At 48.4% G+C, this 25774-nt stretch overlaps 1 protein-coding gene across 1 annotated transcript in view; it reads left to right on the top strand.

Moving 5' to 3' along the window:
* Positions 1-25774, top strand: part of LOC125746423 (leucine-rich repeat transmembrane neuronal protein 4-like) — a 28745-nt gene continuing 2971 nt past the window's right edge. Inside the window, exons 1-2 of the mRNA XM_049020364.1 lie at positions 1-61; positions 12867-14398. Of these exons, the coding sequence (XP_048876321.1) occupies positions 58-61; positions 12867-14398 (1536 nt within the window). The 5' untranslated portion in view covers positions 1-57. The remainder of the gene's footprint in view (positions 62-12866; positions 14399-25774) is intronic.

Below are 25774 nucleotides of genomic sequence, written 5' to 3'. Positions count from 1 at the left end.
CGTGCCATCCGGGGCCCCGGGGGCGCGCACCGGAGCGGAGCTGAGCGACACGCACACATGGGTACGTCTGTGTCAGTGTGTCAGTGCTGTGCTGCTCTGTAGATGTCCTGTTAACACGTACTGGGCTTATCCGGGCGCCAACGTAAGCTTGTTATATAACACACGTTGTATAGCACTTAAAAGTCCGCAGGGGCAACTTGTTACGGTGCAGTAGTGCGATGCGCGAAAGTGAGCCGGGTCTCGGCATGCGCGGCACCCCCTCTTGACTGTGCCCCTCTCGGTTGCGGGGATTTTTCACGGCACTTATCAAGCGAACCTGTTGTTGCTCGGCTCCAGCCTAACGGGCAGAAGCGGGGCAGCGATCCGGGACCTGCATGCTAATCAGGGTTTATGTTCATCACGCCTGGCACCGCATCGTTATCTCAGGCTCGACCGCCTCTGCTTTACGTAAAGACGGAGAAGCGGTTTGTTTGTGCAACTTGCGATTCTCCGCGCGTCTCTGCGCAGCCGGCAGTGCATCCTCTGCTTTCTTTTTGTTGCTGGAGAATCATGCATTGCCGTGGGACTGAGTGAGAATGAGTGTGTGTGCATGCGTGTATGAGAAAGTGTGTGCAATGTGTGTGTGTGTGTGTGTGTGTGTGTCCGCTGTCCCCCCACACGGTGGCTTTGCTGCCCCGCATCCCCACTGCTCTCCGCCCCAGGCTGTGTAACATTACCCAGTGAGTGATGTGATGTCGCCGGAGGATGTGTACACTCTCACCGACACACGAAACTCATTAAAAGCGCTTGTTCTTTCCATTAAGATTTCGCCGTTTATCATTTCTACGTTCGTGTGGATTTATTTTTTAATTTTTTTTTTTTTGACATTTTGTTGTTGTTATTCTCTCTTTAATTGCTTCTTGCATTCCTGTTTAATTTGGCATCACTGTCATACTTCATAAACAAACGTACATTGCAGTTTCGGTCATCTCCGTGATATATATTTAGAAAATGTGTATGTTATATATGATGTAAAGGAGGAGAGAGAAAAGCGTGTGTTTCCATCACATCCACGCTGTGCAAAGTATAGACGCACAGACACGCGCACGCGCGCGCACGCACACACACACACACACACACACACACACACATGCAATGCTGCAGCGTCGATCTCAGCTACATTAGCGTAATTCGTGGTTGTTCATGTGCACTCTCTCTCTCTCTCTGTCTCTCTCTCTCACACACACACACACACACACGGGGATGCTGCTAGACATTTTGGACCCCATGAAATCATATCATATGGGGTCCCCAACCCAAACTAATCATAATGTGCTCCAATTTTTTAACGCCCCCCCCTCCCCAACACAAACACATACACACACACACAGGTTTGTAATTATCTTTGTGGGGACCAGTCAGTCATAAGTAACCAAATAAAACACAAGGCATTTTTTGTTTTTTGATTGAATTCACGAATATTTGTGGGGATCTGAAAAATGGTCCCCATAACTTCAAAATAACAGGTTTTTATTACATTGTGGGGGACATTTGGTCTCAACAATGTAATATAAACATAATGCTCTCTCTCTCTCTCTCTCTCTCTCTCACACACACACACACACACACACACACGAAGAGTACAATTTCTCATACTGTCTCACACACTCTCAACTGCCTCGTTAATCGTATTTAAAAACAGAATCCTGCCTCTTCTAATACTAACTGTAACTGCTGAACGGCGGTAGACATCGACCAGGGCGCTAAAACCATAAACACATCCTAACCCCTCCCCAGAAACCCGCGCAATGAAACGCATGTATTGCATTATAAAGACGCTGGAGAGCATTTAAATCGCTTCGGGGCACAACTCGGCCGCGTCCCTTCAAGAACGGTTTAGTTCGGTTCTTTCAGACGGAGAATCTTTTTACGCTGAAGCCTTAGACTATTTCCCCAAAAATTCGAGTAATCGAAAACGTTCGGTAGATCTACTTTATTATGTTCTTTCTGTGTTTCATGTATAACGTTAAATAAATGCAATAAATATTGTCAGGCAGTGCCAGTTTTAGAGTCGGAATTACAGGCAACAAATGAATACACTATTATAAAATTTTACAATATGTCTGTGTAAGTCTTAGTCTAAAATTCTGCATCAAGATTCGCTTTGAATGGGATTTACAAAATGAAGACTCATAAATTTAAAAGACCTACAAATAAATACGCATATATTTCGAAACTTCACGGACGGACTGCTTAATGGTGACTGCAACCAAGAGCGTTGTAGTTTTAACTTTTTTCACACTTTTGATTTCAGTAATACATGATTCTCATACCCAGAAAATAACATTTTCCAAGTTATGCATTCAGTGAGTGTTACTGATGTGTATATCTGTCGTTTCCTTTCAACTGAAAATCCGAATTCATATTTTATATAAATATCCTTCTTCAAAGATGAGTCATTTACTTTATTTGTTTAATAAACTACCAACTCTCCTTCAATAAAACCTAATAATTTAAATGCACAAGGAATAAGTGTTTAACTTAAAGAATAAGGTTGAAAATTCAATAAAACGTTTAGAGGAAATTAAACAAGGGGGAAAATACATAAATGTCGCGTTTCGGACTCAGGCGAAAACCGTCTTTAATTAAAGTCCATTTGAGGTTCTTTCTCACCCAGTACTTTTGGCCAGTTACTGGTCAGTGTGTCCAACCTGCGCCCTCATGCAGACGAGGAGCCCTGGACTCTTGATTTAAGTATCAAGCTCACTGGCTTTTTTTGTCCCGTTAAATATCGGTTAGTCATTGCGAGTCCCCTAAAGGGCTGCCTTGTTTGGGAGCTGGAGCTGTCGGTGAGGGTTATTGTGGGAATGTGACCCTCCCTCCCACCTCAGGTCTGCGGGAGAGGCATTAAGAGCAGGAGCCGTTTAGAATACCTCTTAATGCGTGCCTGCGTCTGGCGTAGCTCCGGTGTCCCGCTGTTGGGACGGGAGACTGCAGCAGCAAAGACGCCTTGACGGGAGGGGCAGGATGACGGAGGATCCGCAGATGACGGGCTGCCCCGTTACCGCTCGCTTGTTTATACCGTTTGTTGCTGTTTTCCGATCAGCGTTAATTATTCAGCAAAACGGCTGCTGTCTGTTCAGTAATTAACCGGCCGCGGACGGAAAGGGAGGGGGGCTGATGTGTCATCAGAGACCAGCGTGGGCTCTGGCTGCAGGGGGGAGATACCCCCTACCCCGTTACTAAAGCAGAGGTGTAGTTGTGGGTAGACGACATATAGCCATCTTTAAAAAAATGGATTTACTGTATACCCACTAAAAAACTGCCAGAAATGTGTATTAGTCAGAGGAGAAGTGCATATTATACAGTATAACAGTATACCCACCTACCAAAACACCACCGCCCTAAATGGCATAGTAACCTTTCTGAATGCGCCCAAGTGTGGACACCTCAACACAGCAGAACATTTTCACAGAGATGTGAACACGCACACACACATGGCCCACTTTATGCCGTGTTCTACCTGTGAGACACCAGGCAAAGGCTTCTGGGTATGCCCTCTGTCCTCAGCCCTCGGGCCAGTTAGGCCGATCTCACCTGTTCATTCGGGTGCCATGACCGTGTGGCTGTGAGTGGGAGGGTAGATCTTCGAGTGCACCAGAGTGTAGGCCTGTTTGGGTACAGTGTGACTCGGACTTGACCAGGGAAGAGCCGCTCAGTATATTATTCCCAGCAGCAGAAAGAAGGTCTGACTTGAGACCTTGACTTGAGAATCTGAGCTTTTCGCTGGTGAGAGCTTTGCTTCTGGTTAAGATCAGCCTCAGGGGACGACTCCGACCACAGCACCCAGGATTGGGACCTATCCCCCAACCTTGCACATAGAACATTTTCCTCAGCCAGTTCCTTGGGAGCGCAGTTTGCCTTCAGTCCACCAGGAGCAGTCTTTACAAGCCCTCCAGCGCCAGCTGCTGCACTTTCGTTGTTTCCAGAAGGACGAGGCAGCCGGCTTCTGCGTGGAAGACTCAGGCGAGGCCCCCAGGGGATTATGGGTGCTAAGCTGAGGAAGGCTTTTAAACACCAAATATTTAGTGAGAAATACTCCGAATCAGTGGAGGATTTCAGGGCAGACGCCAGGGGGCGGGAGGGAACAGTGTAATGGGATCTGCTCCTCAGCTTTGCATAATGCGGGATCCTCGTACAGCAGGAAGTTGTTTCAGCCGCTCGCACGAGTGATTGGGCACGCGGGCCCAGGAACACGGCATTATGGGATGTAGAGAAAGCCATCTCACCATGACATTGTTTAGGAGTGCTCAAACTCAAAGCGCGGTGATTCCAGTGCCAGCTTCAGGCAGATTCACGTGTTAGGGTGATACAGCACAAGTCCAGGGCCACTGTAAGACCAGCTGGGGGACTTCCAGTGGGTGGTGCTCTGCACTGTAATCACAGGGTAGGCATAGCTAGAACAGCACCTCCAGCCTGTCCATTGCTTTAAGGTCGCTGATGGTTCTCTCATTTGGCTGTAACCCTCTCAGTAAGTTCCTGTGTTTTAAACCCTCAGACAACTTGTCCATCCCCCTAAAGCCCCCCATTCTCCTTGTCTCTCCTATCCTGCACATTCGGACACTGCAGGTGTGCAGTATACGTAGGTCCAGTACGAACCACCTCCCTCTGAGCAGACTCAGGTCTCTTTGTCGTAACTCCCAGCATGCGCTGCGCTCGCTGTCACTCTACTCCCCAAAAAGACATACAGGTACTGGGTATTTCTGCTTTCACATTCATCTTTTCACACCCACTCAGGCTTTTATCTAGGTTGCCTCATAAATCCTTCTTCCTGCTCCTTGGCCTGTTATTCCTTGTTTGTGCTTTTCTCAGGGTATGTTGTGATGTACATGCATTAAACGGGTGAACATGCTATTGAGCACAGAATGTCTGTGACCGGTGCCACACCCACATCACACCTCCTTATGCGTGCAGCCTGTCACTGCCTCCCTTTGTGGAGGAGGTGTGCGTTTTGCCATGGTGACTAAGCGTAAGTGTTTAGTCTCTTGGTCGACCCTCCGAGTGGCCATGTCCTGTGGATGTACTCCCTGTGCGATGACTGTATCCTCCCTGCAGTGGCTGTACATTCAGATCAGCAGCTCTACTGTCCATGCAGTAGCTGTACTCTCCATGTGGTGGCAGTACTCTCCCTGGGGCAGTTGTGCAGTGTGGCAACTGTACTCTCTGTGCAGTGGCTGTACTATCAGAGTAACAGTTGTCCTCCCTGTGGGGCTGCTGTACTCTTAGCAACAGTTGTAATCTCTCTGCAGCAGCTGTACTTTCCGTGAGATGTTGTACTCTCAGAGTGAGAACTATATTCTCTGTGGAGTGGCTATACTCTCAAAGCAGTGGCAGTACCCTCTGTGGAGCAGCTGTATTCTCTGTGGAGTGGCTATACTCTCAAAGCAGTGGCAGTACCCTCTGTGGAGCAGCTGTATTCTCTGTGGAGTGGCTATACTCTCAAAGCAGTGGCAGTACCCTCTGTGGAGCAGCTGTATTCTCTGTGGAGTGGCTATACTCTCAAAGCAGTGGCAGTACCCTCTGTGGAGCAGCTGTATTCTCTGTGGAGTGGCTATACTCTCAAAGCAGTGGCAGTACCCTCTGTGGAGCAGCTGTATTCTCTGTGGAGTGGCTATACTCTCAAAGCAGTGGCAGTACCCTCTGTGGAGCAGCTGTATTCTCTGTGGAGTGGCTATACTCTGTGAGGAGCCAAGCAGGCTGGGCTCGAGGACACAGGAAGGTTTGTAACAGAAAAAAATTGTGACAAAAAAAAATTGTAATGTTTTATTAGTCAAAGTCAACTTTATTGTCATCTCCAGCAAATGCAAGTGTACAGAGATATGAATATTTACAAATATTACAAATATTTACAAAAAAAACCACAACAAAAATAAACTTTAGTTCAAACAAACTAAAAGGATCAAAAGTAAACTTAAGCTGACACAAGAAAACTCAACTAACAACTCAGTACCTCAGAAAATGACACAGGTATGTATATATACAAAGGGGAAACAGATATTAAACAATTAACTAAATAATTAAACAATAAATAAACCAAATGTCCAGCAAAATACATCCCCACTACTCAACCAAATCAATATCATTATAATAAAAAATAAATCCCAACATTAAGGAAAAGAAAAGTTAAATCTCCACTACCCCCACAACAGATTATTGGTGTGGAGTAGTCCAATTTCCTTTGCTTTTACCCTGCAGCCACATTTTACCCCCCTGACCAAGCCTTTCCCTGGGATAGCTGTACTCTGTGCAGTGGCGGCCCTCTCCCTGGGATAGCTGTACTCTCTGTGCAGTGGCGGCACTCTCCCTGGGATAGCTGTACTCTCTGTGTAGTGGAGTCACTCTCACTGGGATAGCTGTACTCTCTGTGCAGTGGCGGCACTTTCCCTGGGATAGCTGTACTCTCTGTGCAGTGACAGCCCTCTCCCTGGGATAGTTGTACTCTCTGTGCAGTGGCGGCACTTTCCCTGGGATAGCTGTACTCTCTGTGCAGTGACGGCCCTCTCCCTGGGATAGCTGTACTCTCTGTCCAGTGGCGCCCCTCGCCCTGGGATAGCTCTACTCTCTGTGCAGTGACGGCACTCTCCCTGGGATAGCTGTACTCTCTGTGCAGTGGCGCCCCTCGCCCTGGGATAGCTGTACTCTCTCTGCAGTGGCGGCACTTTCCCTGGGATAGCTGTACTCTCTGTGCAGTGGCGGCACTCTCCCTGGGATCGCTGTACTCTCTGTGCAGTGACAGCCCTCTCCCTGGGATAGTTGTACTCTCTGTGCAGTGGCGGCACTTTCCCTGGGATAGCTGTACTCTCTGTGCAGTGACGGCCCTCTCCCTGGGATAGCTGTACTCTCTGTGCAGTGGCGCCCCTCGCCCTGGGATAGCTCTACTCTCTGTGCAGTGACGGCACTCTCCCTGGGATAGCTGTACTCTCTGTGCAGTGGCGCCCCTCGCCCTGGGATAGCTGTACTCTCTGTGCAGTGGCGGCACTTTCCCTGGGATAGCTGTACTCTCTGTGCAGTGACTGCCCTCTCCCTGGGATAGCGTTACTCTCTGTGCAGTGGCGCCCCTCGCCCTGGGATAGCTCTACTCTCTGTGCAGTGGCAGCACTCTTCCTTGGATAGCTGTACTCTCTGTACAGTGGCGGCACTCTCCCTGGGATAGCTGTACTCTCTGTGCAGTGGCGGCACTCTCCCTGGGATAGCTGTACTCTCTGTGCAGTGGCGGCACTCTCCCTGGGAGAGCTGTACTCTCTATGCAGAGAGAGCTGTACTCTCTCTCAACCATTTCTGAGGAGTGGTTGTACTCTCCATGTGGTGGCTATTCTCTCGGAGCAGCAACTGTACTTTCCGGGTGATGACTATACTCTCAGACCGGAAGCTGTACTCTTTGTGCGACGGCTGTACTCTCTGTGTAGTGGCTGTACTTTCTGAGGGGTGTTGTACTCTCCATGTGGTGTCTATACTCTCAAAGTGGCAGCTGTACTCTCAGTGGTGGCTGTAATCTCTGTGCATTGGCTGTACTCTCTGTAAAGCTGGTGTACTCTCCATGTGGTGGCTGTACTCTCTGAACGATGGCTGTAATCTGCGTCGGGGAGCTGTACTTTCCATGTGGTGGATGTACACTCTGAACGATGGCTGTAATCTGCGTCGGGGAGCTGTACTTTCCATGTGGTGGATGTACACTCTGAGCAGTGGCAGTACTCTTCCTCAGGCAGCTGAACTCTATTGTATGGCTGCAATCTCTTTGTAGAAGCAGTACTGTCCTTGGGACAGCTGAACTTTCTGTGTCGCTCCAATACTCTGTCAGACGCAGGGTACTCTCTTTGTGGCAGCTGTACTCTAGGGCTGCCACTAATGACTATTTTTCTGTGGATTAATTTATCGACTATGTTACCAATTGGTCGATTAATCTAAACGATTAGTTTTCCTCCAGAAAATCAAATAGACCCTTTAAGTTAATTTTATGTTATTGTAGGGCTTTACCTAATGGACGTCGGTTTTTCGGCACTATATGAACATTATTTTCACCCACAATTTTCTGTATAAATTTGCCGTATCTTTATTAAAGTCTCGTGTAACTGTTTTGGTAGATCATGGAAGCCATAAGCACTGAAGCCAAGAAAGGTGCAGCTCAGAAAGCACAGCACCTTCAGAAAAGAGGAGATGAACGATGGCGGTGTGGCGCTGCATTTTGCTGCTTAAAGTCCGACATTTTTTTTTGTAAATATAGTTTTCATTTTTATTTCAGTTTCTTTTTAATTATTTTATTTTATTTAGTGTCCATTTTCATTTCAGTTTTAGTTTACGACAACAACACTGGTCCCAACAAACCCAATGTTCTCGAACAGACGCCGGCATTGTCAATCCACATCGAATAAGCCCAGATTTTAGCCAAAACATTTCCTCAAAAACGTATTCAATGGAGATTCTAATTTATTCAGGCAGGCAACTTTATGTCTTTAATAATGAGTGTATTTAGCAGCTACAATGACAAAACATATTAAAATCCCCTCTGTACCAATGATAACTTAGTAAACACGAATAGACACTTACAGTGGTTCTGCTTATTGTGAGGGTCCGGAATAGCGGACGTCAGACGCTCCCGCCCCTGTAGTATCCCCTCAAACTCTGCACAGTGTAAAACCACCTTTTTTTGTTTTGTGAAAATCTGAACTAATCATATAATTATATTACGTGATATTAAAGGAAAACATTTATGATGAATTGAAGCGTTTTAGAAATGATAATGGTACATTACTCTCTGAGCTGTAACAGTACTCTCCATGCAGCGGCTGTGCTCCTTGTGTAGTGTCTGTACTTTTTTGTAGCGGTTGTATTCTCTGTGCAGTAGTAGTACCCTCTGTGGGGCAGCTTTACTCTTAAAGCGGTACCGTCTGTGCAGTCCTGGTGAAAATAAAATCAGAAATGAGATCTCTAAATTGTTTTGTTTAATTCTCCTAGGCAACTATAGGATCTGTACAAAATGAAAATGAGAGTATGACTTATTTCCAGTGGTGAACAGGGTACCGCTAATCCACTAACTGCTAATTAGCGAAGCTAACTTTGTTATCTGAGTATTTTCTGGGTTCTGGTTGCCAGAATGGTGCCATGTTTGTAGTCCTCAAGCGGTCTCACTGAGGGCAAAATAATCAGTATGAGCCAGTTGACTCGTCTGAGAAAAACACTTCTATTTCGCAAATGGAATATCACTGAAAGAAAATTTATTCCGAAATGTCCTAAGTATTCCCAGGTACTCGATCACTCCAGCCCGCGGAACTAAATTGCTAAACAAGATAGAATTTCAACTTTCCAGGTATGTTTTTAAGGGATTTTGAGCCCAAAACCAAACCTAAGCTTAATTCATATAATGAAAGCTAACAATTAGCAGTTATGCTTAGTTTCTGCTAACTTTTATAGTGCTTTATCAGTTTAGCGTTGTTGAATTAAACTTTGGTTTATCAAAGCTAACATTTCATTTAACTATGTCCACCCCTGCTTATGTCTCCTATCTCTCATTTTTCTCGACCGAAAAAAGACACAAAATCTCATATCAGTCTCCCTTTCAGTTTTATAAGATATCTCATTGTGCTCTAAAATAGTTCTTAAAATTGTCTCAACTTTTCTATGGATCTATGTTGGAGAAATTAGAGCGCACTGGTTATGAGCTCAAACTATTCTCATCCCAGTCAAATTGAAGTTGGCACCCATACGATCAGAAAATAATGAAAATCAGTTCCATCAGGGGTGCCAGCTGTCCCGCATCTGGCGTGACACTCTCTGTCTCTCACACGAGAAATCTTATCGCAAATCAATATTATTTCACTGTAAAGCTAAAATTAGCTGCATCAAAAGCGTTGGGGTAGTTTGCAAACCCTGCAGACTATTTACAAGGCAATAAAACTCTTACATACATGTAAATACATGTGCAGATTTGTCTGGAATACCTCACGACAGCCAGCTGACCAAAGTTAGCAGCTCTGTTCTGTTGTGTGAGGCTTACCCTGGCTCCTGCAGCAAAAAATAAACGTTCTTACTTTACTGCTTTAAAAATTTCAATTACTGATTCAGCTCCTTCAATACTGCTTCAACTGCTATATTTACTGCTGCAAGCACAGCAGTTTGTCTTCTGGTTTGTTTTCTCTTTATCCTCAAATTCATAGCCATATTTGGCCACAGCCACTGAAGTGCTTTGACCCTGTGTATCGTGCCCTGTCATGGATGACGTTCCAAGCTCTGCAGTGTGGTGCCATGATTAGCACTGTTGCCTCACACCTCTAGAGACCAGGGTTTGAGTCTCTGCCCCCTACTTTAGTGGTGTGGATCTTTTGGCTCCATTATTGCTCATTAATGCGACCGAGTCAAGTTTGGCAAAATTTTCTACTTGTCAATATTACTCCTGTCCTCTGGCTCTCCTATGTCTACTGTATTTTTCCTACTGAATATTAGGAGAAAGATATAAGACAAAACAGAAGCTAAACTGCATGGGGCTAACATGAGAATCACAGTTTTGTCTCACAAGAACCAGATTATGAGCAGTAAAGTTTTCCCCATGTGGTGGCTGTACTTTCAGTGAGGTGACTATACTGTCACAGCAGTGGCTGTAATCTCCGTGAGGTGTCTGTACTGTCAGAGCAGCAGCTGTACTCTCCATGTGGTGTCTGTACTGTCACAGAAGCGACTGTACTCTCTGTGTGGTGTCTGTACTGTCACAGCAGCGGCTGTACTCTCTGTGTGGTGTCTGTACTGTCACAGAAGCGACTGTACTCTCTGTGTGGTGTCTGTACTGTCACAGCAGCGACTGTACTCTCTGTGTGGTGTCTGTACTGTCACAGAAGCGACTGTACTCTCTGTGTGGTGTCTGTACTGTCACAGCAGCGACTGTACTCTCTGTGTGGTGTCTGTACTGTCACAGAAGCGACTGTACTCTCTGTGTGGTGTCTGTACTGTCACAGCAGCGGCTGTACTCTCTGTGTGGTGTCTGTACTGTCACAGAAGCGACTGTACTCTCTGTGTGGTGTCTGTACTGTCACAGCAGCGGCTGTACTCTCTGTGTGGTGTCTGTACTGTCACAGCAGCGACTGTACTCTCTGTGTGGTGTCTGTACTGTCACAGAAGCGACTGTACTCTCTGTGTGGTGTCTGTACTGTCACAGAAGCGACTGTACTCTCTGTGTGGTGTCTGTACTGTCACAGCAGCGACTGTACTCTCTGTGTGGTGTCTGTACTGTCACAGAAGCGACTGTACTCTCTGTGTGGTGTCTGTACTGTCACAGCAGCGACTGTACTCTCTGTGTGGTGTCTGTACTGTCACAGCAACGACTGTACTCTCTGTGTGGTGTCTGTACTGTCACAGCAGCGACTGTACTCTGCGTGTGGTGTCTGTACTGTCACAGCAGTGGCTGTACTCTCCATATGGTGACTGTACTCTTCATGTAATGGTTGTATTCTACATTTGTTCTCCTTCCCTTTACCTCTCCTCCGATTTTCCCATTTTTTAGTTTGTGATCTAGTTGTAACATGCGGCGGTATTAAGTCCTCTCTGTCTTTAGGTCTGTAGGCTTCTCTGTCATGAATGAAATCTCCACTGGCCGCTTTCTGTCGGCTGGAAGTTATTGTTTGGTTTTGCTGCCCCACAGGTGGGCTGCTGGATGGTCAGTCAGAGTCAGTGAACGTGGGCGATTTCTGCATCACGTTTGCAACAACAGATGAGGCTGAGAAGGTTTGCCAGCATTTCCTAAGAGTCACTCTCAGTCTGCATGGTGCTCTTCACCTTCTAGCCCCCATGGCCATCTGACAGTAACCCTAGCCTTTCTCCCTGCTTTCACAGAACAGCAGGTAGTGCAGTGGTTTAAAAGTGGAAGATCAGTGAAAACTCCACTGGGCACTGTGTCCTTAACCCAAAATATCCTGAATATCAGTCAGTGCTACATGAGTGGAGGGGCTGGTGTGCAGGTCCTAGCTCCTGCTGAGAATCATCACCATGGTTAACCCGCACCCCCCCCCCCCCCCCCCCCGCACCCCCAGCTTTATTACCGGTGAATCATGATCACAATCTTGCTGCTCTGAGGTCCACCTTAAGACATACCGACCGCAGCAGGGTGCTGGATGCAGCCTCACTTACACCTCAGAACAATTATCAGGTGATAATTAAAGGCTTCAGCTTTAATTATTGCCAAGGAGGGGAATATGTGTAGAGGAATGGTGTAGTGGTCAAAAGGTCACGTGATATGGCAGTCAGGTCCCAGGAGTCAAAGGTCACATGTCAGAGATGAAGGTGATCAAGGGCATGTATCAACACATGCTGTCAGCTACCATCATCCAGAGAAATCAGGCTGGAGAGACAAAAACAGTTACGGTTTAATATGTCATGGTCAGAATCACATTTAGAACCATGGTCAGAGTCACGTTTAGTCACAGTCACAGTCTTGGTCGTGATGTGGTTTTGCTCATCACATGCCATCACCAGATACAGACCTGCCCTGTTCAACAACAACCAAGTGGGATGATATAAGGAAGGCTTTGATTCCTTGCTTGAGCATTACAGGTGTGTCACTGAAATACAATTAACTGTTGTCGGAGTTTTTGAGTGCATATAAGCCGAGTTTCTCTCTGTGGAGCCTCCCTGGGCTGGTTAGTCACACTAAACCCTCAAACGTGTCTGCGTGAAGCGGAAAATTGCAACACCTTCAGATTTGTATATGTGAACCGCATCTCCTGAATTACCGAGGCTGCTAATTCGGGGGGATTCAGATGTAAAGGGGAGGCAGACAGTGGAGGGGTGCGGGCAATTTGTGGCACCTGTTCTGCAGCTAAACGGCATCCTCCTTGTGTTTGCAGGCCCCCCTGGGCGAGCCCGCTGGCTCTTGGCCCCCCTGCTGGTGCAGGCCTGGCTGGCGGTGGGCGTGGCCGAGCGGCCGTGCCCCCGAAGCTGTCGCTGTGACGGTAAGATTGTGTACTGCGAGTCGGGCGGCTTCCGCGATGCGCCCCGCGGCCTGTCCGGCGGCTGCCAGGGCCTGTCGCTGCGCTACAACAGCCTGGCAGCCCTGCGCACCGCCCACTTCAGCGGCCTCAATCAGCTCATCTGGCTCTACCTGGACCACAACTACATCAGCGGCGTGGACGGCCGCGCCTTCCAGGGCGTGCGCCGCCTCAAGGAGCTCATCCTGAGCTCCAACAAGATCACGCATCTGCCCAACAACACCTTCCAGGCCGTGCCCAACCTGCGCAACCTGGATCTGTCCTACAACAAGCTGCAGGAGCTGCAGCCAGGCCAGTTCCAGGGGCTACGCAAGCTGCTTAGCCTGCACCTGCGCTCCAACTCACTGAAGACCCTCCCCGTGCGCCTCTTTCAGGACTGCCGCAACCTTGAGTTCCTGGACCTGGGCTACAACCGGCTGAGGAGCATCGGCCGCAACGCCTTCTATGGGCTGCTGAGGCTCACAGAGCTGCACCTGGAGCACAACCAGTTCTCCAAGATCAACTTCTCGAACTTCCCTCGGTTCTCAAACTTGCGAGCGCTCTACCTGCAGTGGAATCGCATCCGTTCCATGAGCCAGGGCCTTACCTGGACATGGACGTCGCTGCAGAAGCTGGATCTCTCCGGCAACGAGCTGCAGGTGCTGGAGGCCGATGTGTACCAGCGGCTGCCCAACCTGCATACCCTCAGCCTGGACTCCAACAAGCTGAGCAATGTATCCCGGGAAACAGTGGACGCTTGGATCTCATTGACAACCATCAGCCTGGCGGGCAACGTATGGGACTGTGGATCTGTAGTCTGCCCCCTGGTGGCCTGGCTAAGGGGGTTCCGGGGCAACAAGGAGACCACCATGATCTGTGCTGCCCCCAAGGAGGCCCAGGGAGAGAAGGTGATGGACATGGTGGAGAAGCGTGGCATATGTAGGGCCACGCCCGCCCCTTCCACCGCTGCTCCCGTCGTGTCCACCATGGTCATCCGACCAGAGCACGTGGCTCCTCCCTCACCGCCCGGAGGGGTGGGGGGGCCAGCGCGTGGGGCTGCTCCCAGCCCCACACCCTCACAAGTTACCCCCTCGCTCCCAGACCTGGAATTCGAGCATGTCTCCTTCCACAAGATCATCGCGGGCAGCGTGGCCCTCTTCCTGTCGGTGGCCATGATCCTACTGGTCATCTACGTGTCCTGGAGGCGCTATCCTGGCAGCGTGAGGCAGCTCCAAGAGCACTCGGCTCGCCGGCACCGCAGGAGGGCGCCGGAGACGGAGCGACCACTCGCCTCGCCCCTGCAGGAGTACTTCGTGGATTACAAGCCCGGCCCGAGCTCCGAGACCATGGACGTGCTGGTGAACGGGTCGGGACCCTGTGCCTACACCATCTCAGGCTCCAGAGACTGCGAGGTAAGACACTTCCATTGATATCTGGCCCTGTGATTGTCGCCTCCCGTTTCTGCAGCCTGTCTATTCTGATTCAGGGTTGAGGTCTGCAAGGAGTGCCCATCTTCACTATCTGCTCTAGCTTCGTTAGAGTAATTATTCCGATAGTCACCTGAGCCAGTGTTTGAGTTATGAATTAAGCATTTTAACTCGTAACTGGAGTACTGAGCTGGAGCTCCTCACTGCTGCTTCGGTTGGTAAGATCTGTGACCCCGGGAAGCCTGCTGAGCTGCAGGTAAACACGGCCTTCGGCGCCGTGCATCACACACAGCTCTGCTATCTCTCCCTGATAAATGATGATGTTTTCCACTCAGGGCTCAGGATGTCCATTCTCTGCTCCTCTGGGCCTCTTTCATGTCTCATTTCGGGATCACTTCAAACGCCAGCTCTCTGCACCTCTCCCTTTCTTCATGTTTCCTCTCTGCCGGTAATTCTGAAGTCAGCAGGTAGCTGTAAGCCTCAGCTCTTCAGAGGAGAGCTTCATTTTGGGAACCTCCCACGGTGATTTCCCCTGCACCTGATAATCCCACAAGCTCATGGGAAGTCAAACACGAGGCAGGAGAGTCCTGTAGGAGGCGCACTGTTTTAGGACCCCCGGAATGGGCTCCCTTGACCGTGAAGTTAACTGCCGTCTTAATGTATGTGATGTTACCGCGCTTTCTTGCTTGTGAGTTATATACTCATAAGTAGGGCCTCCACCTATTTATCCCTGAGGGCAAAATTCCATCAGCAGCACAAAGCCAAGGTCGGCTGCGTCTGGGTGGGGGGGTGTAGAAAGTTTTGTATGGGGTGTTAAGTGACTGGCATGAAAATTTTAAGGGATTGCAACACAAAAACAATCTTTCAGATGAGCAAGTTTGTTAGTATGATCTATTACATTTTTATTAGAATTTACACTGGAGTTTTATTGAATATATAGTAGACAATAATTTGTAAGCCCTCATTTATTCTGCAAGTGTCGATCGCACCTGGCCTTTATGGAATTAGACACTGGTGCGCGCGTTTGTGTGTGTGTGTGTGTGTGTGCGTGTCTGTGCGTGTGTGTGCGTTTGTGTGTGCGCGGGGGGGCACAACTCAATATTATTGACCATCCTGATATTCTGGAAAATTAAATATCGCATATTAATTTTTTTAGATATCGCCCAGATCTATGGAAGATGCAGAGAAATGGTATCATTTACTAATTTGTATATTGTTGATTCATGTAAACTGTTTACATCATTGAAAGTAATATTTTAATGTCACCTAACTCACGGATTGCATGTTGAAGTCTGAAGCGTTTGGGCCATGCCATGTCAAACAGAAAGGAAGGGGGACGAGGCCAAAGTGGAACATGCCATCATCTACTGGAGGGGTAGCCTGCATAGTACTCCGAGTGCCGAAGATTTAATTTGATGTGCTTTAAGCCTGGAGAACTCTTATGAAACTCAATTATTAATTACGTTGAGTTTGATTTATATAATAGTTGCATTGCTCAAAACTGGGCTGGCAGCCCAAAAGAAGGGGCGGCAGTTGCTTGCGGGTGGGTTGGGGGTGGGGGGGGGGCTTTAGAAAAGGGAAGGGGCCTCTGAATCAGGGCAGAGCTGAACTGCTCTGAGATCAGTCAGGTTTAATACCCGGTCCAGCAGATGTGTGAGAAATGGAAGCCCCACTTTCACCTCCAGGTCAGGTTCTTCTTCATTGGATTATCACTCAGTAACGTTATAGATGGAAGACACGTACCGACAGCATAGTGGTGGGTTCGAGCCCCATGTGGGCGCTGCAGCAGTGTGGACCGGAGCTGACAGAGAACCGCGGCCCTGTCCTGTCTGCCGGCTGCCCCTCCCTGCTACCCTGCAAGGTCACTACAGTTCACTGTCCCAGTCTGTGCTTCACACATCAAGGTCCCATGTTGATATGTGTGGCATCGCGTCATGATGACCTGCGACCGATGGGCTGCTCTGACACTCTCTGATGACGTCTTAGTTAACCTGCACATAATTACTAGCTTCATTATCCTATACTGGGCTGGTCATTTTCTCGCGTTTCTTTACTCAGCCATTGAAAGTAATGACCTGTAATTAACTAGTTAGCTAGAGTTAGAGTGTCATGGATGGCAGACGCTGTCTGACGGAGAGCCAGGACCTGCGGACCCCCTCGCCAACTTCACAACTATTTTATTCACACTCACAAAATCAGCTTCATTTCCATGGCTTCATTTGTAATGGTAGAGCCAAACACTGGCCATCATTTAACAATATTATGTAGAAAACTGTACTTTTTGGCTGCATGGCTGCTCTCCTGGCCCTTTTGGTACATGGCTGCTGGATTAATGAACTAGTGAAGACGACTGAAACAAAGCCATTTGTTACTTGCAACTCATCAAGCAGCTACTTTCATGCTCTAACACCTTACAAAGCAGCTGAGCACGGCAAGTGAAACCAACACAATGAGAGAAAGATCTTAGCAACCTCAACGAAAGTTCTCGATTTATCCAATGGCTGCCCCCCGCCCCGCCCTGGAGTGTGTGCTGGAGATGCAGAAAAATCCAAGGTCCGATCTAGCAGCCGGCATTGCTCAGTGGATGCTGGCTGAGACCATCTCCAATCAAGGTAATTGCTCCGGTTTAGAGGGACATTCATCTTTGGTACCATCGTCAAACAATTGTGGAATTTGAACTATAGCCAAGATAAAGCATTTTAACTTTTGCTTGTTTCAAACTGGCTACCTTTCGAACATCACATTTTAACTTCTCTGAAAATACTGTGACATGGATAGAGTTATATTTATCAGTGAGGAGGCAATGTACCTGTACAGAGCTCTCTTCATTAATTCACTAAACTACTGGTGTCCCACAGGGGTCTGTCCTGGGACCCGTGCTCTTTAGCGTATATGTTAATGACCTACCTACTGCTTTCCCTTAGGTAGTGACCCAGACATTTGCAGATGACACTGTTATTTATATACATACTAGAACAAGACAGTTTGTGTTGCAAACATTAACAGCAGCCATGTCTAGTATCTCTGACTGGCTTAAGCAGGCTTGTCTTACTCTAAATATTAGCCAGACTGCATGCATGGATTTCTTAATCAGCAAGATGGAAGAACATCATCCTGATATCTTTGCTAAGAGTGAAAAGCTGCAGATTGTTTTAGATATTAAACACCTTGGGATAGCTATTGATCTACACCTGACCTTTGAAAAGCAAGTGGAAAAGGTAATTAGTACGGCTAAACTGAACCTTAGACATTTTTAATTTTTTAGGAATCGATTATCAACAGATGCTGCCAAGTTGTACATAGATTCTATGGTTTTTGCAAATTTGTCAAGCTGTATCACCGCATGGTCCCAGGTGGGGAAAAAGCCTTCTGAAGCCGATGTTCAGTTTATATTAATACACCCTGACAGTCCTGTACAAAAACCAGTTAGCTGTCATCACTCTCATTATATTTCTAAGTATAACCTTTAGATTTTTATTTTGTCAGTAGTGCAAATATGTGTTTAATGTGCAAAATTTTTCGTAAGCTACCCCCCGTCCTTTGAAAGAATTTGTTTTACTATACTCAGATAACATCAGGCAAACAAGTCCCTCGCCAAGGGTAAGTGCAGTGCAGGTGCTCGGAATTTGGTTGGTCGTTGTTTTCCATTAGAGCTACAAACATTTGGAACTCTGTCCCCAGCAGTGTCAGACAAAGCTGCATTTCTGAATTGAATTGAACTGAATTACAACTAAAAATATGACTGAAATCAATCATGTGACCATTAGTTTGTATAAGATATTAAGGATAGCACACTTTTATGTGTTGTGTCTTATGAGGTTTATGACTGGACACTGCTGTACATTATTTTGTCAAATTTACTGCCGATGAAACAACTTTCTCTCTTACTCTGGACATTTACTAACTGTCCATTGTCCCTGTTAAATAAATAAATAAACAAGCAAACAAATAATTTGGGGCATAAAGTAAGGAGTGTGAGGCTGGGCACCACATCAGCCTGGCAGCATAGCCCCACTCTCACTGCATACTGGTAACCCCCCCGTCCAGCCACTAGATGGCGCAACTCCATATAGCCCATTTCAACCCAAATGAATCAAAGTTATTTGAATCTTAAAAACATTTGCTGAGAGAATAATCCAGAGAAAACAGTTATTTTCAACAAATGAACACATGCCGTCAAATTTCATATTTGAAAGACATGAAACAAAAACTTTGTGAGAATTCCTGAGTTTCCCGAAGAAACTCGTTTCCACTCGGTGAAATGAAATTTCACAGACTTATGTTGTCTAGTTCGGTCCTGGAGTCGGGTTATTAAAAAGCACCAGATTAAGCTGTGAGGTGTGATGAAGTAAACATGATGAAATTCTGTTTATTTGTATGTAATCTGTGTGACAGCCCTCCAGTTTTAACAATGTTCTTTTGCTATTTCAGTGTCTGTTTTTCTCCAGTTCAGTCTCCATGCTGAACTGTCAGGGGCTGGATAATGATTACATAAAATTGCATACAATAAAGCAGATGTCCGGATTCTTCTCGGATTCAGAATTTACCCGCATGCCGTGTTAGCTGAGTGTTAAACTTTACCATTCCAGATTAAATATAATTGTATTCTGTGTTCATCAACAGAATTACAATGTGACACTATATATGATAAACAGAGTCCAATAAATTGGATAATGTGGTGAAAATGTACATTTAGAATAATGACAATGCAGAAATGCCACCCATCCATCCATCCATCCATCCACCCATCGTCCACCGCTTATCCGGGTCATGGGGGCAGCAGTCTAAGCAGAGATGTCCAGACCTCCCTCTCCTCAGTCACCTCCTCCAGCTCCTCTGGGGAGACAGCCAAGTGCTCCCAGGTCAGCTGAGAGATATAATCTCTCCAGTGTGTCCTGGGTCTGCCCTAGGGTCTTCTCCCAGTTGGCCATGCTCACAGCTCCTCCTCGGGGAGGCTTCCAGGAGGCGTCCATATCACGTAAGCTGAGTCCTTTTGATGTGGGGCTGCAGTGGCTCTACTTTGAGCCCTTCCCAGGTACCTGAGCTCCTTACTCTGTCTCTAAGGCTGAACCCAGTCACCCTGTAGAGGAAGCTTATTTCCGTCGCTTGTATCCACTATCTCAGTCTTTCAGTCAATACACAGAGCTCCTGACCACAGGTGAGAGTATGGACTTGAAGCATGAATTTTTCCATTACATGTTATGTCGTCATGAGGTGATGTGGGCGTGGCCTCCCAGGAGTCAGATGACTGACTTCATTTGTATTGATTGGTTATGCTGGTGGGGTGCCCTCCCTGCTGCTGTTCAGTGCTGGCAGACAGGGTCAGGGTTAGGGTCAGGGGCAGACAGAGGTCACTCCCTAACTGAGAGACACCTGCAGCTCAGCCTCTGTACTCAAGCAGGAAGCACAGAGACTAAGGTTTATTCAGGGCGTTTATAGCACTCCGTGGCTCAGTGACGTCCCTTACGCGGCGCCTGCCTGTCAGAGTATTCATCTCCACGGGACCTTCTTTGTTTCGTTGTTATACAGCAGGACATCACTGTAGATTTAATGAGGCTTTGTTGTAACCAGATGAGGTGCCTTTCTGTTTCGAATATATCAGCTTCACTCAAATGCTAATGTGCTGATCTGCTGCTACAGAGCTGCCTAATTAAATCCCATAAAAGACGGCGTCTTTGCTTATCAGAGCCTTTCCATGCAGATTGTAAATGGACACTTCGGCACGTTTGTGAGGTTCAGACTCAGTGTACTTGAATAAAGAACACAAATAGGTTGTATTGAGGGTTAAGGTTAAGGAGGGGGAGGGATTAGGGAGATGGGAAATGGAGGGGATAAAGGGCATGGGCTAGGGGAGGGATCAGGTAAAATGTAAAAAGTAGAGATCAGGGCAGGAAGGCCAGAAAGGGGAGAACTTAGGGGTTGAGCTAGGGAGGGCAAAGAGGGGAGGGATTAGGGGAGGAGCTAGGGAGGCCAAAGAAGGGAGGGATTAGGGGAGGAGCTCGGGAGGCCAAAGAAGGGAGGGATTAGGGGAGGAGCTCGGGAGGCCAAAAACGGGGGGGTTGGGGGAGGGGCTAAGGAGACCAAAGAGGGGGGATTAGGGGAGGAGCTAGGGAGGCCAAAGAAGGGAGGGATTAAGGGAGGAGCTAGGGAGGCCAAAGAAGGGAGGGATTAGGGGAGGAGCTCGGGAGGCCAAAGAAGGGAGGGATTAGGGGAGGAGCTCGGGAGGCCAAAAACGGGGGGGTTGGGGGAGGGGCTAAGGAGACCAAAGAGGGGGGATTAGGGGAGGAGTTAGGGAGGCCAAAGAGGGGGGATTAGGGGAGGGGCTAGGGAGGCCAAAGAAGGGAGGGATTAGGGGAGGAGCTCGGGAGGCCAAAAACGGGGGGGTTGGGGGAGGGGCTAAGGAGACCAAAGAGGGGGGATTAGGGGAGGAGCTAGGGAGGCCAAAGAAGGGAGGGATTAGGGGAGGAGCTAGGGAGGCCAAAGAAGGGAGGGATTAGGGGAGGAGCTAGGGAGGCCAAAGAAGGGAGGGATTAGGGGAGAAGCTCGGGAGGCCAAAAACGGGGGGGTTGGGGGAGGGGCTAAGGAGACCAAAGAGGGGAGGGATTAGGGGAGGAGCTATGGAGTCCAAAGAGGGGGGATTAGGGGAGGAGCTCGGGAGGCCAAAAACGGGGGGGTTGGGGGAGGGGCTAAGGAGACCAAAGAGGGGAGGGATTAAGGGAGGAGTTAGGGAGGCCAAAGAGGGGGGATTAGGGGAGGGGCTAGGGAGGCCAAAGAGGGGGGGATTAGGGGAAGGGCTATGGAGGTCAGAGAGGGGAGGAATTGCGGGAAGGGTTAAGTAAATCAAAGAAGGGATTAGGGGAGGGGTTAGGGAGGCCAGAGAGGGGAGGGATTAGGGGAGGAGCTAGGGAGGCCAAAGAAGGGAGGAATTGCGGGAAGGGTTAAGTAAATCAAAGAAGGGATTAGGGGAGGTGCTAGGGAAAAGGGATTAGGGGAAAAGGTAGAGATGCCAAAGGTAGGGGTCAGGTAGACGAAAGAGAGGACGGGTTAGATAGGCTAAACGGGGCAGGAATTCACAAGTCTGTGGAGGGAAGTGCCTCAGAGCAGTATCTCACTCGCTTTTGCTTTAGTGCTGATCACAGTCTGACAATTCAGTGCTTCGCGGTTTATTATCATGTCATAAAAGCTGCATGTGAAGCTGTCCCCCCCCCCTCCCCCCCCCGTGTCAATCAGGAACAAAGTGCTTCCCCATTTGATATGTATTTTTTCATTTCTGGCCCACAGAGGTTCCCTGGGACCATGGGGGGTGGGGAGTTTAGCAGCGTATTGTTGCTCTGCCACTCACAGCAAAGCATCCTGGGACACTGGTCCTCCAATACAGCTTGATTACACAGACTGTTAGAGCTGGATGGGCTCACAAGACTCTGTATCCACCTCTTTGGACTGTCCGTGACATCCCCCCCCAGCTGTCCCTGACACTCCCCTGACTGTCCCCAGCACCCCGCTCTAGCTGGGGAGGAGCGGGGTGGGGGGTCATAGTGGAACGTATAACACGAGGGCCGTCTGTGAGTGGAGCCGGACTGTGTTCTGTGGGTCTGATCATCATCCTGCAGTGTCCACAGCGTGTAGAACATGTCAGTGAACACAGCACCTTCAGCAGTGATGCCCTCTCATGGTGCCGTGCATCCCTGTGTCTGTCTGCCTGATGAAGATGGATCATTCACATCAGTAACATCACAGGGCCGATAATTGAGGGTTCCGGAAAGGTGAATACCGCCCCCAGCCCCCCCCCCCCCCCCACGTCCCTCTCCGTCTGTGACAGACCGCAGCGTGAAAATTTGTAATAAACATGCCTCAGCAGCTCTGCCCCACGGAAAACCTTTATCTTGGTGTGTTCAGAGGCAGCACCGAGTGGATCCTGGCATGCAGCTGTGTGCCACAGTCTGCGGGGGGGTTTGTCAGCTGGGTCTGTGGTACATTAAACAGACAGCTGCAGTGTCACTTAATGCTAGGGTTAGGGTTAGGTAGGTCTAGGCTTATGGTTAGTTAGAGTTAGGTTTAGGGTTAGTTTGAGACCTCTGTCAGTCCTCTGCTTTCATGCTTGGAGCTGATTTCAGAGCAGATCACTATGCTTGGTGAGGTCCAGGGGGCGCTGGTGTCACACAGAGGAGGGATCATGGGGGGGGGGGGGGTGTTGGGGGAGGAGACGCTCATCTTTCAGGGCCGTTTTTTAAGGGTTACCCTCTGGCTTCCTGTCGCTTCATTCGCTTATCTTTTCATTTCACGCCGGCTCGGCGGGCTGGATCTCCTGCTGTTGCTTCCTCCTACCCATTCGTTTGAAGATCAAACCCTTCCAGGCTCTGATATCTACACTGATTTGGGTCACATTCCTACACAGTCCAAATTACACCCCCACACACACAAGGATGGAGAGCCCCCACCTTTATCATCCACAGAGGTGTCTGTCCTCCTTGTGCACTGCTCTGTCCCCTCCATATTCACGTGACGGAGTTGAGCTTCGTGTGAGCTGTGTGCCCAGCTGCGTGTGCCCTGCAATGGCCCCGTGGTCCTTGTCACAGCACCTCACTTGTCACTCTCTCACCACAGATGCGAATCATACCGACTACATGCCAGTTAGCCATTTTTATATTTTCTGTGATTTCCAACTGCTGCTGCTGCTGCTGCTGCTGCTGATGATGATGATGATGATGATGATGGCCCCAGAGAATGCAGAAGATCACTGAAGTCAGGATCAGTGTCTGAGATCATGGCAAGTAACCAGAATCAGGATCTGCTCTAATCACAGATTAAAGGTTTAAACCGCTTAGTGGGAGTCGCGTCGATAACAGATCCTCTGATGAAGCATGTGGTAGAGTGTTAGTGGAGTTTATATGTATCAGAGCAGTGTGAAGTAGAGTGAGAGTAGTGTGATGTTGAGTGACTGCAGTGTACAACAGAGTGAGAGCAGTGTGTGACAGATTGAGAGCAGTGTGGGATAGAGTGAGAGCAGTGGGTTGTAGAGTGAGATCAGTTGTAGTAGACAGAGATCAGTGTGTGACAGATTGAGAGTAGTGTGCAGTAGAGTGAGAGCAGTGGGTTGTAGAGTGAGATCAATGTGTAGTAAACAGAAAGCAGTGTGCTGAAGCTTAACAGCAATGTGCAGTAGAGAGAGCAGTGTGCTGTAGCGTAACATCAGAGTAAGAGTAGCATGAAGTAGAATAAGAGCAGCATTAATGAGAGCAGTGGGGGGTAGAGCAAGAGCAGTCTGCAGTAGAGAGTGCAGTGTGCGGTAAACTAAGAGTAGCTTACTGTAGAATGAGAGCAATGTAATGAAGTGTGAGAGCAGCATGTGGTAGAGTGGAATCAGTGTGTGGTACAAAGGGAACAGCAGGAGGTATCTTGAGATCAGTTTGTAAAAGAGTGAGAGCAATGTGCCATAGGGTAAGAGCAGTGGGTGTTAGAGTGAGAACAGTGTGTGGTACAATAAGAGGAGCATGAATGAGTACAAGCAGTGTGCAGTAAAGCAGAAGCAGTGTGTGGCAGTGACAGCAATGTATGATACAGTGCAAGCAGCATGAGGTGTCGTGAAATCAGTGTGCAAGAGAGCAGCATGTTCCAGAGTAAGAGCAGTGGGTGGTAGAGTGAGAGCAGCTTACTGTAGAGTAAGAGCAGTGTGCTGTAGAGTGTGAGCAGTGTGTGGTAGAGAGCTGTGTGCAGTAAAGTGTTAGCAGTGTGTGACAGAATGATGCCATTGTGCGGTAGAGTACAAGCAGTGTGTGGTAGAGTAAGAGTAGCAAGCAGTAGAGTGGGAGCAGTGTACGGTTGAGTGAGAGCAACTTATGGTAGAGAGCAATGTGCGGTGGAGTGAGCTGTGTGCGGTAGAGAGCTGTGTGCAGTAGAGTGAGAGCAGTGTGTGGTATAGCGAGAGCAGCGCAGCCCTGCATATGTTTCCTGGCTGATCTCGGCGTGAATAAATGCATTACAGACCCTGGTTTGATCATGCATCACTTGCATCACTTGGATCATGCATCATGCAGCACTGTGCCCCCGGATCTGCATTCATAACATTTACATTCGCTTTTTGGAAGCTAAACTGCTGAAAATCGAAATCTGTGTGATAAAATGCAGCTGCATTGACATTTACACACCAAGCGGAGTTTCGGTAGCTGCAGAGGGACATTAAATCCAGTTTGCATGTAAATCCAGCACTAGTGTTTTTAGACAGCAGCTGTTCCAGTGCATCTGAATTGGGACTTTGCTGGATGGGGAGGCGTTGATGCCCCCTGCTGACCAACACCAAAGAAATGTTGGCATCTTCAAACAGCAGACTGGGAGGGCTCACAGATGATTGACACACTGCACTGCCAGTGAAATTCAGAAAAAGCTAAACCCAAGTAGCTGAGTGGACCCTCTGCTGGTCCCGTAGGGGTTAATCAGCCTGTGTGCTGTGTTCACCACTCTGCCATCTGCAGTACCCGCTCTCCTCTCTGGTCTGTGCTGTCTGCAGTACCCACTCTGCTCTCTGGTCTGTGCTGTCTGCAGTACCCGCTCTGCTCTCTGGTCTGTGCTGTCTGCAGTACCCGCTCTGCTCTCTGGTCTGTTCTGTCTGCAGTACCCGCTCTGTTCTCTGGTCTGTGCTGTCTGCAGTACCCGCTCTGCTCTCTGGTCTGTGCTGTCTGCAGTACCCGCTCTACTCTCTGGTCTGTGCTGTCTGCAGTACCCGCTCTGCTCTCTGGTCTGTGCTGTCTGCAGTACCCCCTCTGCTCTCTGGTCTGTGCTGTCCCCTGCTCTACTCTCTGTGGTACCTGCTGTGCTCCACGACTTTGTGTCTTTCTCTACCAGGCAAGTATGACCGTCACCCTCACTGTGTGTGGTGACCTCTGACCTTGACACGGACAGCCTCACGATGGCAGGCAGACAAAGTCCAGTGTTCTTCTTGAGTAATCTAGTGTTTCAACCTACAGGGAATTATGAAGATCATATCTTCAATGTTTATCCAATTGAAAGGTACAACAGCTGCTCCCTTCTGAGACGTTTTCTGCTAACCTTCAAGCCATATTCTTGCTGCTCATATCCGGGTGCAGATTCCTCATGTCAGCGTTCAGTAATGGAGGCTATATCTGGGTGCAGATTCTGCATGTCAGTGTTCAGTAATGGAGGCTGTATCCGGGTACAGATTCTTCATGTCAGCGTTCAGTAATGGAGGCTATATCTGGGTGCAGATTCTGCATGTCAGTGTTCAGTAATGGAGGTTGTATCTGGGTGCAGATTCTGCAAGTCTGTGTTCAGTAATGGAGGCTGTATCCGGGTACAGATTCCTCATGTCAGTGTTCAGTAATGGAGGCTGTATCCGGGTACAGATTC

Source organism: Brienomyrus brachyistius, chromosome 7 (assembly GCF_023856365.1).
Source record: "Brienomyrus brachyistius isolate T26 chromosome 7, BBRACH_0.4, whole genome shotgun sequence".
Taxonomy (NCBI): Eukaryota; Metazoa; Chordata; class Actinopteri; order Osteoglossiformes; family Mormyridae; genus Brienomyrus; species Brienomyrus brachyistius.
This window is presented reverse-complemented; position numbering and strand designations above follow the sequence as displayed.